General features: G+C 35.2%; 1 protein-coding gene and 1 long non-coding RNA gene across 3 annotated transcripts; one reads left to right on the top strand and one right to left on the bottom strand.

The window, feature by feature from the left end:
* Positions 1 to 761: 761 nt before the first annotated feature.
* LOC127946475 (cytochrome b5) lies at positions 762 to 5089 on the bottom strand. The gene is made up of 5 exons (XM_052543076.1): positions 4112 to 5089; positions 3380 to 3508; positions 2263 to 2292; positions 2124 to 2158; positions 762 to 1961 (listed from the first exon to the last, which is right to left on the bottom strand). The coding sequence occupies exons 1-5, from the start codon at positions 4244 to 4246 to the stop codon at positions 1877 to 1879; spliced, it is 414 nt and encodes a 137-aa protein (XP_052399036.1). The 5' UTR covers positions 4247 to 5089; the 3' UTR covers positions 762 to 1876.
* LOC127946478 (uncharacterized) lies at positions 4672 to 14493 on the top strand. Of its 2 annotated transcripts, XR_008151098.1 has the most exons (4): positions 4672 to 5061; positions 5210 to 7155; positions 8302 to 10175; positions 12472 to 14493. It is a non-coding gene; the product is annotated as an uncharacterized LOC127946478 (long non-coding RNA). The 2 variants fall into 2 exon arrangements; XR_008151097.1 differs by having other exon boundaries at positions 4672 to 7155.
* Positions 14494 to 16554: the final 2061 nt, after the last annotated feature.

Here is a 16554-nt window from a genome sequence, read left to right as displayed (position 1 = left end):
CAAAATAGTTCAAAAAAGCTCAAATATTTGAGTGTGGGTGGATTATTAAGTGAGAGCCAACAGGAGATGGGCTTTTATTAGTTGAAAAAGCATAATGGATAATGGTCTCATATTTTAACCTGAACCAATGGTTTCAAGTTAAAAGTGTCTTAATTATGGATCTGTTTCTTAAAACATGCAGATCAGCAAATTTTCATTTTTGGGTGCTTTCTCAGAGCCAGCTTAACATTTCAACGGGTGTCAAAGTGATTTTTAGTGCATGAACACTCGCAGAAAAAAAGGTGCAAAAGCTGTCACTGGGGTGGTACCTTTTCAAAAGGTACGCTTTTGTATCTTTTGAGTACTAATATGTAAACTTTAGGTACTGATATTTACCAATATGGACTCTTTAAGTACAAAGGTGTACCTTTTGAAAAGGTAACACCCCACTGACACCTTTTTCTGAGAAGTCGGTTCTCATTGAGTTCACACAGATGCAGTTCATTACATTAACTATAGACGTGAGCCATGTACGTTTCACAACTAGAAACATCATGTTTTGTCATCAGTAATCTCTCGAACATTTTCAGTTATCAAATATTTTGATTTGAAAGTGGTCTTGTTCTATCTTTCTTAAACATGAATGCTACTTATAATGAAATTATAATATGAATGAATATAAGTGTGCAGGACCAATAACTTCCCTATAAAATGTTACATTTTAAATTTGCCTGGATATATGTATATATTTGTTTTTTTAACTAAAACACGTTTCCAGAAAGTCACATAATCAGTTTATTTGTTTATTGGGACACAATGAAGTTGAATGATTTGACTGGAGCATTTCAGTCAACGTTACAATGTGTCATTCTCTCAGTCTTCAGCATTAGTGTGGAGCTGGAGCAGCACCGAACACACTGTAAACATCTGGAAGGATGTGTCTATGGGAAAGCTGCTTGGACCTTATATCACATACCTGTACAAGAATATTACATTCAGTTTTTGTTTAAAAAAAAGGGGGGGGGGGGTATAAGCACCTTTCATCGTGGTACACTGATATGCCTTTAAATATAAATGTATAACCGGCAGATAAAAATATGATAACGGTGTTGCACTTCACTTCAGAAATTAACGTGGTGACTACTAGTCTAATTAAGCACGATGATATTTTTGATCAGGTTGTGTAAAAAACACATTCTAAACATTTCTATTTCATATTTTCCCCCACATTGAAAATAAAAATACGAATTTGTTTTGCACAGAACAAATGAAGAAAGTATTTTTTCTGACTATTAAAGTCAGAAAAAAAAAAAAAATATATATATATATATATATATATATATATATATATATATATATATATATAGCAGAATATCCAGTAAATCTATCATAATTAGCATATTAATGACAAAATAATTACCTGTTATTTTGTTAAACATTACATTTTATTCTGTTTTTTTTTTGTTTTTTTTTTGTGAGAACTCTCTGGTCCGAGTACAATCAACTTCCAATGACGTGAAGATGGACAACATTTCAAGTGAAACTAAATGCTTTCTCTGAGGAACAAAATGCTTTCTTCAGGCATGTGATGATATTCAGGATATCCCCCGCTTCACTGTGGATGTTTCAAATGAATACATGGTACAGTATTACACAATTATACGAATCAAAACTTCATCTTAAGTATGCATATGTATAATGCTAGATCTAAAATATCCTTTCATATATCATAAAAACATCTGCATATATCAGTTTTTAAATCTCAAGGGATACATGACAACAGACACTGAAACGAACACAAAAGTTGCCTTCATTAGTAGAATCTTTATGGTAATGGAGAAACCCTGAAATGGATTATGGGTAATGTAGTTGTAGGCAGAGCTGGAGAAACATCCCATCATGCCTCCTCTACCATATATAAACGGTACATCAAGGTGACGATCACCGCGGCGACAGCGGGTATCAACCAGTTTGACCACCAGCTGCAACAAGAGACACAATGAAAGGTTTGAAACAAAGCACTTGGTAAATAGCTTGAATTATTAATTGGGATTTCTAGTGAAAATAATGATCAATCATGTTACAAGTTACAACACATCCACATTTCTATTTTAAAAAGTATTTGGTCATGCATTTGAACTTGCCTTGTGGTTTCTTCTACGGTTGTCACAAGTGATTCCTGTAAAACAGAAAACCAAATGCATGTTTAGGTGTTTCCATCCAGTGCAAGTCCAAAACTAAGAAAGCACAGAGTTTGTTCAAATGGGAAAATGAAGTACGTACTGGTGGTTTGGGGACCTTGTCCCGGTCGTCCTGAGAGAAAAGAAGATGAGGAGAGGCATGAATAAAAATTTCACAGGTTTTGCCTCACATTGACATTTTATTAACAAAGCAAATTAATTAGCATTAGCCTTAGTCTTGCAGAGCACACTCTGACTAATACATATAAACTATATACTTATCAGGCCTCAGCAAAAATTACTATATATATATATATATATGTATTTAATAGCTATCCATAGTGTGTGTAAATATATTTACACTACTGTTCATTCTGTTCGTGCTAACCAAGGCTGCAAGTATTTGATCAAAAATACAGTAAAAACATACTGTGAAATAGTATTACTGTTTGTGAATATATGTTCAAGTGTAACTTATTAACTGAATTTTAAGCATCATACATATATATACATATATATATATATATATAATTTATTTAAAATGTATTTTATTATCCTTTTTGCTGCTTCACTTTTAATTCAGGAACTGAACTGGAATATAAAAGTCGTTCTCAGTTCAGTGTGTCTCCATCTGCGTCGAATCCAGCAGCATCACAGATTCTCCAATAGGAATAAAAATTGATGGCTATTGATGGCATCACAAGCCACTGTAGGTCTAGGAATACATCTCGGATTCCATGAGATACAACTCTGAGTCGACAGGTCTGATGCTGTCCAGGATAATTAAAAAATATAAATAAAAATTATTTTGTTGGATCGTTGTCAGATATTTTGGGGGAATGGGAAGTATTTATTTGATTAGATTTTTTTAAATCACATAGGTTGTCATTGGCATATATTGGTGTGATGTCATAACTTAACTGAAATTATAAATGGATAATGACTAATCATGGCTCTTTGTATGCCAGCGCTGACTGATGGTGCAAATCAACACATACAAAACTGACTCTGAAAAACAAAAAAGTTGTTTTGTTACAGCCACTGAGAGCTCTCTAGCTTTCTGCTCCCAATAAGAGTAGAAATAGAGTATATTGTGAAATTATGTTTGAACGTTTTTCTCAGAAAGCTCACAGGAACTTCCTCAGCAGTTTTTGACACTATCTGATGTACTAATGCTGTATCAAAAGGCGTTCTTCTCACTATTGCTCTGACAGACTTACTGGATGCAGCTCTCCTATGAGAAAAGAGCTGGCCATCTCTCGTGCATCTGTGGAGTGACCCACATCTTCAAAACTCTCGGTGGCATCTCCACCCGCCTGCTCTCGCAGCACCTCCTCTCCACCCGGGTGCTGTGGACACCAGCAAACACATCAGATCATCCAGATCAAACCCAGTAATGCTTACCTAGCCTGCTTAATGACCCTTAAAAAAATGTTGCCTAGGAAATTATCAGTTATTAATATCATACAACTTAAAATACACTTTTTTTGTACTAGATTAGGTAGTTCTCTAGACCTAGATAATATGGATAAAAGTGAAATGTTTTATAATCCAATCACAGCTGGGTGCACCACAGCGTGTGGTGCAACTACGGCTTCCCTTTATATTCATCTCATCAATCTTAACCAAAAAGAACTATGCATCTATATTTAATTAGCTGTATTCAGGTTTTAACTTTGTTAATGCGCTATTGCTAATTTCACACCAAACAAATCAGTTGGCAACTGCTGTAACGTTAATCAAATCTCTTTTGTCCAACTTTGACTATCTAAAGTTTATTGCATTATATAATGCACATATATTTTACACTTGTTGTGCATTACACAATTCCAGTGCAAAGGTGCTATGTTGTTTTACACAAAGTAATACTCCTAAGTAATGCATGCACACAATACCTTAACACGAATGTTTTAGCACTAAAATTGATCATGTGAGGCTGTTTTAAAACTCACCTCTTCGAGAAACTTCGTGACGTCGTACACTTTATTATGAATGATGATCCATGTGCTTTTAAAAGAGTTCCTTTCCTCCACCTCTGACAATCGATAATATTTAACACCCGTTCCGTCTCTTTCGTTGTTTTCCATTGGTTTGTTTTAACGTGTGTTAGTTGTTCGGAAGGTTCAGAAACTATCTACTTCCCTCGTTGATAGATCACTTCTACTTCAACTGGGGTACAAACAATTGCATTTCCTAACTTTCCAGGTAACGCCCATTCCGCTCAAGACGAGATCTGATTGGATGATACCAGGCATGTGTGTCTGTTTTGATTGGACCGAGAGCTGTCAATCAGCTCACTGGGTCAATAGTTTCGGTGAAGCTCACGAAATAACTCGGCAAAAGTTAACGAAAGTTCACGATAGCATAGTTCTCACGCAAATTACGGAAGCGTCGCCATTTATCGCGTCATTTTAATCTAGTGATGGAGTGGGTTGCCCCTAGCCATTTACTCCGCCTATTGTTGATTAAGGTGTTTCTGTCAGATAAGAGCATGTTCACTGGAAACAGTGGCACGCGAGCCTCACAGCAGTGTTGCCAAGTCCGCGGTTTTCCGACGTAACTGGTCTACTTTGACACTGTTGACGCGTTGAAGCGAACACAATAGCGCAATATTTAGCCCCTGGAAAGCTAAGTTTACCAAGGGAAACCCAGCCCCCCAAAAAAGGGCATTCTACCTCCCAGGAACGCGATTTTTAATGGGGAACGTGTTGGGAGGTTTTGTTGTAAAAACTTGACAATCCTGCTAACAGTTGACACGCTAACGTTAGCTCAGCATTTTTGTTGTTTAATCTCAAATTGAGGCAAAACTAATCTTCTTTCTTTCTTTCTTTCTTTCAGCAAGTCAGCACACTGTACAGTTTCTTTCAGAGATATGTTTCATACATAGAGTTATTTATCTGAGGTAATTGACGTTACTGACAGAATATGCGCAAAGTTTTAAATTTGCCTTTGGACCAAAATAGTAACTTGTTACAATAATGACTTATTTTGGTCACAGATCAGTGACCGTGTTGGTTCGACCAATTTAACCCTCGTCATTTTCTTTTCAGAATGAGTGGAAGTGGGGCACAGTCTTTGTTTGTCCTCAATCTTCCGGAGCTGAGGAATTTATGTTGTGTAAATCTGTTCTCTCCGAACAATTGCAATGAATGAGAAATGAGAGACAAACAAGTGAATGCATGCAGATGAAAAGACAATAAAATGTGTGCTGATTAAAAAACTATAGTTTTTGTTTTTCACATATTTATTAGATTTGTGATAGATTATATTTTGAGGCTTGGCATTATTGACCCATACTTGATTTAACTGCTTGAAACACTCCATAATTAACTGTACTTTCTTTTTGCAATTTTATGGATTTTTCTTAGTTGAGGCCATGGCTATGCATGCAAAGTTTAGTTTTGGAAAGGCTGTACAATAACATGCCGGTTTTCATGCAGCTCATTAAAAATCAGCACTTTGAAAAAAAAAAAAAATGTAAAAACTTACATTTACATTTAGTCATTTTGCAGATGATTTTATCCAAAGTGACTTACAATTGGGGGATACATAAAGCAATTCTTCTTAATAAAGACGCAAACAGACACCAAGTCACAGACCAAGTTTTAGACATTGTTCAAATAAGTACAAGATTTTATTTTTATTTATTTTTTTATGATGAAGTCCAGTAGCTTCAAAAGAGATGAGTTTTCAGCTGTCGCTTGAAAATTGTCAGGGATTCAGCATTCCTGAAAGGGGCGGGAAGATCATTCCACCAGCTAGGAACGGTGAACGAGAATGTTCTGGAAAATGATTTGGAGCCTCTCTGTGATGGTACCACAAGTCGTCGCTCGCTCACTAGTGGATCTCAGACTTCTGGAGGGGATATACAGTAGATTTGTAGTAGTGAGTGGAAGTAGGCAGGTGCGAGCCATAACTGGTACCCAGTGCAAGGAGATAAACCCTTACGAAAAATAAGCATGGTTTTATTATAGTAAAACTGTAGTAACCCATGTTTTTTTGGCTTATTGACTGCCATTTGTATAACCAAAGATTTACTGCATATACAATGGTTAAACTATGGTTAATAATTTGTGATTACCATGGTTTAACTATAGTAACCATGGTTTTTTGGTTTTATTTGTACTAAAACCATGGTTAATTTTTGTAAGGTAAGAGAGGTATAACATGGGCTCTTTTGGGTTCATTGCAAGACCAGTCTGAATAATTTGTAGAGGTTTGATTGTGCTTGATTGAAGTCTAGACAGAAGAGCATTGCAGAAGTCCAGCCTAGAAATGACAAGGGCCTGGTCAAGAAGTTATGCAGCATGCTCTGTTAGAAAGGCCCTGATCGTTCTGTTAATAAAACCAAGAAAGAAAAGAAAAGGAAGCAACAACAACAATTTACCCAATTTACCCTCACAAGGGTTTGAGAACCAAGACAAGGCAGATGCTATCTACACCAATTAAATGTAGAAAATGGTAAAAATAAAATTTAAGTACCACTAATGATGCATACTGTATAATTTATACAATATGTAGTTTTGTGCGCCTCAGTGTGCATAAATAGGCATAATAAAAAATAAAAAAATCACGGACATTTTTATCAAAAATATTAGGGTCAAGTTGACCTCTATTACAAAGGAAGGAACTACTCAATATGAGTTAATAATGTATTACTGTTATATTTTAAATCTCTTACAAGTTGCAATAGATTTTATTCTTATAGGATATATTCTTAATATTTTTCATTTTGTTGATTTTTGGCAAATTGCATGGTCTGTTTGAGCTCCAGCACAAAAGAGGTACCCCGATTTTCATCACAACAGCAGGGTTAAGTATGTAAAACAATATCACTACAGTTTTGGCCTGTGAAATCAGCTGAACAGACCACGAGGCAAAGCTTTATATTTCATTATCTTGACCTCTGAAGTGACAAAGGCTTTTACTTCTGTCTTGCAGGGAGCTTGTTCTGAGGTCCTGTGTCGGGGTATTTTGGGCACATCACTGTATGACTGTAAGTATGATAGATTTTGTGATATCAGTTAAATTTACAGCCAGCTTTATATATTTTTTTTTTTTCAATAATTATAAATATTTGTATTATATATATTTGTAATGGTGTTTGGCTCCTTCGGCCTTAGAGCCCTCCGGTGACCTTAGAAAGAAGAACCAGCCTACTTTATGTTTAACAATTCCCGCTCAGAATTGCAAGATATAAATGCAGAATTGCAGAAATACATATTTTTTTTTATTTCATGGCTGAGAAAAAAACAAAAAAACAACAGTAGCTAGATGATAAACTTATAATTCTAAGAAAAAGGCAGACTTTTTTTCAGTTTTTTCTTCCCCTGGCAAAAACAGTCTTCCATAGATTCATGCTGGAAGAAAAAGGCTGAAGAAATATTTATTGTTTAGTACACTTAATGCTTTGTGTCTTTCAGTTGTATTCCTACATACAGTACATAGACATAGACAAGTGCTCTTACTCACAACAGTTTTCAATAAAGTGTTACATATTTAATGATAATTTGAATTAATTCCAAAATGGATTATAAAAAAAAATCATTTATGATTTATATTGCTTTTCCTGTCAAAAAATGTTATTGTTGTTCTTTTTCCCTCAGTTTTCGTGATATGTGTATCACCTTGCGTAAAAGTTCGTCGTGTTGTTGTATATGCGTGACATCTGAAGGTGTATGTGTGTGTGTGTGCGTGTCAGCACAGCTCGTGCAAAGACATGTCCAGTGCAAAGCAAAGTATTTGAGGCACATTCCACACACTCTGTCATCCCCTTTCCTGTCCTGAACTAAGTCCAGTTAAAGCACTTACCTTCAGTAGTGCCTTTAATTGGAATCAGATGAACATTTGACAAATGTCGTTAATTTGCTGTCAGATATTACTGGGTGCCATGCTGAATAATTATGTTGCACATATGTAACTTCCTTGGCTTTTGTACTTGTGTAGCTGAAAGGGAAAATGCGACATCGACATGCCTTTGTAGCGACGCATCTCAACTAAATGCATGAATGAAGTTCTGAATGAAGTTTTGTTTGTTTCTTTTCACAAGTCCGAGATCAATCACTATGGTTTTTGTTTGATGTAGCATAAATTGAGTATTTTTTTTTAACTGTCCATTCTGGGTTTTTGCTCTTTATCTTAGATTTGATTTTACAAGAGTGGTATTATCCAGGCCTTTGCACACAAACATGGTCTACAGGTGAGTTTTAAGTTATTTTTCTGAGAATCTGTTTTATCCAAAAAAAAAAAAAAAGACTGAAATGTTCATGTTGCTCCATGTGTTTGGTCTGACACTACACTATTAACTTGCCTGAATAGTGAGTGTCTCCACTGCATCAGAACATAACATACACTACAGTTAAAAAGTCCAGGGTCATAAGGACTTTATATACATCTTTTTTTTTTTTTTTAAGTCTCCTGCAAAAGAAGTCACCAAGGTAAATAATTATAAACAGTATTATAGTGAAAAAAAATCAGATTTGGCCCACTTTTGCCCTCAGTGTTAACATAGCATTTCTGCTTCTCAAAATCTCTTTCTTTTTGTCCCGCAGTTCAACCCTTCTCAAAGGGTATTTCCTGTGATTCTGCAGAAGTGTTTGTCTTATTCTGTGATTGCTAAACTGGCCCCCAAATGGAACAAAGCAGGCCAATATGTTGTAGCAAGTGAAAACAGTATACTTACAAAAGCATGAAACATTTCCATGATTCTAGAAGTAAAATAAAAAAAAAAAACCAAGCTGAATTTTGCCTGTGCATGGTACATACAATAGAAATTGACAATTATTGCTCTCTGAATGTGTAGGCAGTCATCCACTAGTGTAGGTTGAGGGTAATGTTCACTGTGTGGCTGATTTATCTGGTGTGTAATCGTGTCTTTGCTTCACCTTGATCTGTCTTTCTAGTGCAGAGTAATTAATGTAGTGTAATAGACTGGATGATCTTTGCTGAACTAATATTTTATCACCTTAGCTCAAGGTTAGCAAGTGTCAGTTCAGCCAAGTTTAACAGAAATGAGCACACACATTGAATTTTGGAGTTCACCAATTACTAATTAATGGCAATTAATCTGGAAAGTGTGTGTGATGCTTCTACACAAGAGTCAATTAGCCGGTCATTCAGTATTGTCTCCTATCCAAGATTGAGTGCTTATTAGATATTAAGTTAAAATGAGTGCATGTTAAGATGATCAGATAGTTTGATGGCCTTGTGTTGGAGGCTGTGCCTTGAAAACATGTGTGGTGCCATCCTTGATCTCAGATAAAGCTGCATTCATGGCTCTTTTGGAAGTCTTCGGAGTTCTCTATCAAAGTTCAGCAAAGACAATTCATCATTATCACAGCTCTCCTGGTGAATATGTCAGGGTTGTAAAATCACGTCATCACAAACTCTTCTTAATGATGGTCGCAACACTCCGCCATCACATAGTTTTTAATGAATTACACAGAAATCTCAGGGCAGTTTGTTTCATCATCTCAACAGGGATTTTTCCTTCTTTCCCAGGAAAAGATTTCATCAGTGACTCTGGAAAACTCAGTGCAGTTGGTAGGTCGGAGGCGTTTGTATACTTTGGCACGAGACGCTGTCGTTTGTGTTCACATGGTCAGACTCCGATTTAAGGAGTGACTAAGGTTCAGAACTTAAATGTATATATATCTAAAAAAAAAAACATTTGAATGTGTTCCTACTAGTGAAAACAACATAATTTTGTTCTGTTTTGCTCACTGTTAGCCCATTTCTGAATACTGTACTCCTTTTGCTTTATCCCAGAAACACGTATGCTTTCTGAGTCACATTTTAAGCCCCGGTTTATCATGTTTTGCTCCTCCCTGAAGCCTAGATGCCTTCCAGAGTTCACTCAGAAACTGATGGTGACACAGACACGTGTTCTCATTCTCACTGACTCATGCTCACGTCTGTACTCTTGTATATTCTTCCACAGTGCTTGAACTGAGTCTCACTGAGACTCAACTGTGTGTCAGTGTGGAAGCTAACACAGGCAGACTTCCTCCAGCTGTGGTAAGATTTCAAACACCTCCAGCCTGCGTTCACAATCTCCAGTCATAGCCTCTTTTGACCTATGAACCAGTTCACTGCTGTTGTCATGCATTACACATTTGCCTCAGTTCAAGCCCTTTGCCTTAGTCAGTTATTCAGCTGACGTCAACGTGATTGTGCAGAATGAAGAAAAAACCTTTCTCTTCATTGTTTGTTACTTGTTTGACTACTTGTGCCCAGGTTGTGTGCTTCTTATTTATATTAATAACAACAAATAAGATTGTGTAAACATTTATGTAAACTATTTAGTAAATAAAATTTATATATTCATATGTACAAGTGCATAAAAGTATTTTATAATTTATGATTTATACACAAATGTAATGAATATATTAACATACATTCAATGCATCTATAATGTAAGTTAAATATTTATTTAAACTATTTGCATATACAAATCTAAATAAATCATGTCAAATATAAATCTTATAAAAATTGCAGTAATTATTTATAGGTATATTTCATTATATTAACTACAAATATATTCATTTTTAAATGTATAATAATAAAGTTTTACTATCTACAATATACAACTATGATACATGGAACATATATTTGCATAAAGTAATTTGGTCAGTTTTTATTTTATTTTAACAAATAGCTGTTAACATGTTTTTGAAATAATAATCGCCTTAAAATGAGAGATGAGCTATTGACAGTGTGATGTATTCATTCACGCTCGGCTGTCTTCTGCCAGATAAAGCATTTATTCCTGCTCCTGTGAATTTGTGCCAAGTTTTAAGGGAATAGTTCACCCAAAAATGAAAATTTGCTCAAGATTTACAGGCCTTCCAAGATGTAGTTGAGTTTGTTTCTTCATCAGAACTGATTAAATATAACATTAAATCACTTGCTCATCAGTGGATGCTCTGCAGTGAATGGGTGCCGTCAGAATGAGAGTCCAAACAGCTGATAAAAACATCACAATAATCCACAAATAATCCTCCATCAGTTAACATCTTGTGAAGAGATGCATGTTTGTCATAAATCTGTCAAGGTGTTAAACCATGTCCTCATGCCACGAATACGAGTTCATTATCCATTATCAACACATTTGTTTAGAACTGTTTGCTTGTAAACAGTGCTTGATTTGTGCATATTTCTCTCCTGATTCAGACGGGAAGAATTTTTACCTGAAGAAGCAATATTATGAAAAGAAGACTAGTATTTTGGCCAGAATCAACGGTTTGAAGTTAAAACACACAGCTTTGCACTGGAGTGGTGTGTATTACTTGTGCATTATTGTGATGTTTTTATCAGCTGTTTCGACTCTCATTCTGACGGCACCCATTCACTGCAGAGCATCCACTGATGAACAAGTGATGTAATGCTAAATAGATCTAAAAGTCTGATGAAGAAACAAACTCATATACATCTTGGATGGCCTGAGGGTGAGTACATTTTCAGCAATTTTTTTTTATTTATGGGTGAATTATTCTTTTAAAATTGTATAAGCAACAGCAATCAGCACTAATAACTTGTGTAATGGTGGTGTTGAGTGACGTATTATCTGGTTAACCACCAAATTTATCAGAATTAATCTCAGGAAAAAATGCAGTTTTTCACTGCATTATTAAATTAGAGCAAACAATTTACAGATCATTAGAGAGTTTCAGGATTTTTATTTTTTTATTCATGGGACTCTGGAAGTGTGTGTGTGTGTGTGTGTGTGTGTGTGTGTGTGTGTTCATCACTCAGATCCTCTTCTGTTTGGTCTAGAGGTCACAATGTAACCTTTGATCACAAACAGACTCAGTCATGGGGCTTGGCTTTATCAAACATAAATTGTATGTATGTGCAGACATGCACGATTACCTATTTATATTGTATATTCAACCTCTGTTCAAACCCAAATCACAACCATATATTTAGTTCGAAAGTGCTTGCTTGCTTAGAAATAAACACAGACAAACGCAAGATAATTTCCCCATTAAAAATTATTTAACGGCCTGGATTCACAGACAGGGGTAGACTAAGCCAGGGTTAGGCCACAGTTCAATTAGGACATTTAAGTAATTTTTTTTATAAACATGACATAGAAAAATTAGTACTGGTGTGCATCTTAAGACAAAACAAAGGCACCGATATATACATAAGATTAATCTGCAATTTTATTTCAGTTGAAAAAGTTATTTTAGTCTGGGACTAGGATTAATCCTAGTCTGTGAACCCTGGTGAAAGTCTCTAAACTGTATTAATGCTCCTGCCTCTCTGGAACTGTGTGTCTGTCTCTTTAACTGTCTCTCTCTCGGTTTAGTCTGGATATCAGCTGCCCTCAGTAAGTGAAGAAGAGGAACTCGGCTACTCCTGTGTGTACTTTAAACCAATAGGTGACAAACTGTTCACGTCCTTTAGAAACTGTTCTAGTGTATGGGGAGTTCCCTGATAATAATACACAGATTTCCGCTATGTTTAGCACAATATTTTCATATTTTCAACTTCTCAAAAGCACTGAATTAGAATCTTTTTTTTGCATGTGCTTATTATTTTTTATCATTAATCTAAAGTCATTGTTGCTTGTAAAATAAATTGTTTTTCAGACATAAATTATACTGCTGGTTTAAAAATGTAATGTGAAAAGTGGTGCAGCAGTCTGTGTTGATTGACATTCATGCAACATGATAATGACACCTAGTGGACATGAACCAGATAGGAACAGTAGTTGAGAAAACTCAGACATCACTTAATGCCATCATGAGAAACAGTTTGCATTCTGCAACATTTCACACATTAGTATGACACACCGTTGCCGCCTGATCCTTATTACATTGCATTAATTTCATTGGTGATGTTAAATGTTTAATCCAATTTTGGAAAAAATCCTGATGCTAGTACAATCAAATGATGGATCAAGAATGGGTGTTAAAGATGATTTCTTCTGGTTGCTTCAATGTGTTTTTAGTGTGTTTATATGTCAGTGTCAGGTGTTTAAAAAGGCTGCATTTATTTGATCAAAATCGCAGAAAAAAACAGAAATAATGTGAAATATTATTCCAAATTAGAATAACTATTTTCTGTGTGAATTTATTGTAAAATGTAATTTGTTTATGTGATGCAAAGCTGAATTTTCAGCATCATTTCAAGCACACTTCAAGCACACGTCAGTACTCCAGTCTTTCAGTAATCATCTGCTCAAGAAACTGCTTTAGCTGCGTAACTTTAGAAATACTGTAAATTTTCATCAATTAAATTAATCTATGCTGAATGAAAATATTAAGTTTTTTAATGTAGTGTACATAAAGAAAATCTGCTTACAGTACTATAAAGACAATATGCATGCTCCATACGGAACAAAAAAAGACATCGTAGGAGACTTCATCTGTGTTTCAATCCCAGTGCAATGAGCCCCAGAACTCACCCTATTCCCAAACATGTTTCTCATTATTAATATTACATAACACCCATTTTCACTTTAAGTGCTAGGTCTCTGCTCATAATGAATCAGAGCAGCAATTACATCACACATTGCAAGGACAAATTAAAGATTATTAACGCACCATACATATCTCATCATGCTGCGTTTGGATCTTATTTATATATAACCGCATTGTTCTTTGTGTTTGTGTTTTTTTTTTTATGTTGGCAGTCAGATATAAATATCCTTCTTGACTTCCTGCTCAGATATCCATCATGCTGTGTGCACTCTCAGCCGGTGCAGTGCATTCCCAGAGTGGACCTGCAGGGGGGGCTTGGACCCTTCATATCAGATCTGCAGGCCGGAGAGTTTTCATGTGCAGATGACCTGCAAGCCTTGCTACTACAGCAATGAACTGAAAACACCACACACACACACACACACGTCTATACACACAAACATACCATCACTTCGCTTACTCTCCTGCTTAAAACAATAAAGTAGCTATTAATTGAATCTGACATCAAGTACTGCACTCTGCTGCTGTGTATTACTTCTGGCATTGCCCAGTTTGTCATGGCTGTGCTCATCAGTGGCACAGACGCAGCTGGATGTGTTGCTTTATGGATGGTCCAAAGCCACTGAGATGCATGTGTTATCCAGATTTTGCATTCATGTTGTGAAGAAAGTGGATTATGCAGACAGTAGGAATCTTATGATATAATATATTAAAGCCTTCTTCATATCAAAACTGCATGCCCAATACGGTGAATCAAATTTAAAAGAAATGGTTATCGGTATGATTATCGACAGATGATATTTTCATTCCCTTTTACAATCTATGTTGGAAAAAAAATCCATATTTTATAAGTTAAATTGAATTATTTAAATGTATTAAAATTGTAATGTACAAGCAGTTGTCTTCTTTCAGACACAAGAAAAAATTAAATAACAATGATTTAATATAATTTGCATGACTAGCATGTTTGATTTTACTCCCAAAATATTAAAATAAATTAAACCTAAAATATTGATTCTGATTGATTTCCTTGGACACATATAATACATCAACTGCCCACATAAGTGATCAAAAGAGACAGCATCTCATAACACTTCACTGCACATGCAGTGCTTATTAATGAATACAGCTTCCAACAAAACCTGAACCATCCAGTTCACTAGCAAACAGCAAGATTTAGTCAAAGACGTGGCCTCGAGGGAGGTGCACAAACTCTGACAGGATGCACAGTGGTGTATCAGTGACCCAGATCGGGCTTGTGTCATTTCCTCAACACCCACCTTCTTCATAGTTTCCTTTCTTCACTCTCATTATCTATAAAAAAATGCAAAAGATCAAATTTATAGGCAAATAAACAGATCAAAAACTCATCTATTGGCCTTTGGCACACAAGTTATTTGATATGTTTTTTGAGGACACGCATCATTAGCTTTAGCTATAACATCATTGCATAGAGTATAGTATCAAACACTTTTTATATCGTTTCCTTTTTCTTAAAGATTGACATTTTATTAAAAAGTCACATTTCATAAAACAGCAAACGTTCACGAATAAAGACCCTTGTTTAGCAGACGAAATACAAAATCTTCAGCCTTCTCAAAATATAATATCTTACTCACAGTGAAGGTGGAGGGAATGACTTCACACACATATGGGAAGTGTTTATATGGACAGTGAGGAAAGTGGTGTGGTCTGCCTGCTAAAACAATCCTTGAGTTTGCTGCATAATTGACGCTTAACATTTATTACACAGAATACAAGTAAGAGTTTCCAACACCTGATACTGCATTAGATCATTTCTTCCTTTTAGCTGATGTTGGCGTATGGAGGAGAGTCTAAAGTCGGCCAGATGGGTTAAGGTTTAATTTATACCAGCTAGAGCTGAGGTTGATGTTATTAATCTTTTGACAAATGTTTGTTAGTACAGATGGAAAGCTGGCGCAGAGGAAGCCTCTATTAATCTTATAGACTGTAATGACTGATAATGATTAGGCAGCAATGATTAACTGACTGGTTTATTTCTGTTGGATGTACGAAAGCATACTAGTGCCAGCTTCATTATCAACATACATGTTCAGCACAAATAATTGTTTAACTAAGAGGAAGCTTACAGATTTCCTTCTGAATAAATGATTTTTCCATGTCTCTGAGAAAGCTCAGATGTGGAGGTAGAGGCAGTCTGCCCAAATATAACGGGATGTGTTTCCGTCAGTTAAGTGTTATGCATGTTGGTGCGATTCTATATTTTAGCAATACAATTAAATATTGAAAATTATTTAACTATAAATGGATTAGCTGTTGCAGATTGTTTATTTTAGACAAAGGAAAACATATGATTTAAAAGGAATACTATTAAATTAATAATATATACATTGTACACAGCCACAGTTTTACAGTTGATTATATGCATTAAATATAGTATTTTATAGTTAAAATTATAAGTCAATTTTGGCTCAAGATAAATCATCTTTCCACTGATGTATGGTTTGTCAGGATCAGACGATATTTGGCCGAGATACAACTATTAGAAAATCTGGAATCTGAGGGAGCAAAAACATCTAAATATTGAGAAAAATCTTCATCAAGTTGTTCAAATGAATTCTTAGCGATGCATATTACTTTTCCAAAATTAAGTTTTAATAAAATACGGTAAGAAATGTATAAAATATCTTCATGGAACATGATCTTTACCTAATATCCTAATGATTTTTGGCATAAAAGAAAAATCTATAATTTTGAAGTTTTTTGGGCTATTGCTAAAAATATACCCCAGCGACTTTGGACTGCTTTTGTACTCCAGGGTCACATTTTAGAGTAGTGAGAATGATAATTTAAGAAATTAGAAATTTCATGAAAGTATAATGGTAAATGTAACTTCAGTGAACTTTTAAAAGTTTCTTTTTTTTTTAGACATTGTTAGTTTGTATCACCACAGAATCAACCATATGTGCGCACTTACACAGGAA

Source organism: Carassius gibelio, chromosome A24, assembly GCF_023724105.1.
Source record: "Carassius gibelio isolate Cgi1373 ecotype wild population from Czech Republic chromosome A24, carGib1.2-hapl.c, whole genome shotgun sequence".
In the NCBI taxonomy this organism is placed as follows: Eukaryota; Metazoa; Chordata; class Actinopteri; order Cypriniformes; family Cyprinidae; genus Carassius; species Carassius gibelio.
This window is presented reverse-complemented; position numbering and strand designations above follow the sequence as displayed.

Coding starts and splice junctions, on each gene's coding strand:
- LOC127946475 (XM_052543076.1), bottom strand. CDS start 4,246: ATGGAAAACAACGAAAGAGACGGAACGGGTGTTAAATATTATCGATTG. Junction 3,509..4,111: donor TCACGAAGTTTCTCGAAGAG/GTGAGTTTTAAA, acceptor TGGTGTCCACAG/CACCCGGGTGGAGAGGAGGT. Junction 2,159..2,262: donor ACAAGGTCCCCAAACCACCA/GTACGTACTTCA, acceptor TCTGTTTTACAG/GAATCACTTGTGACAACCGT.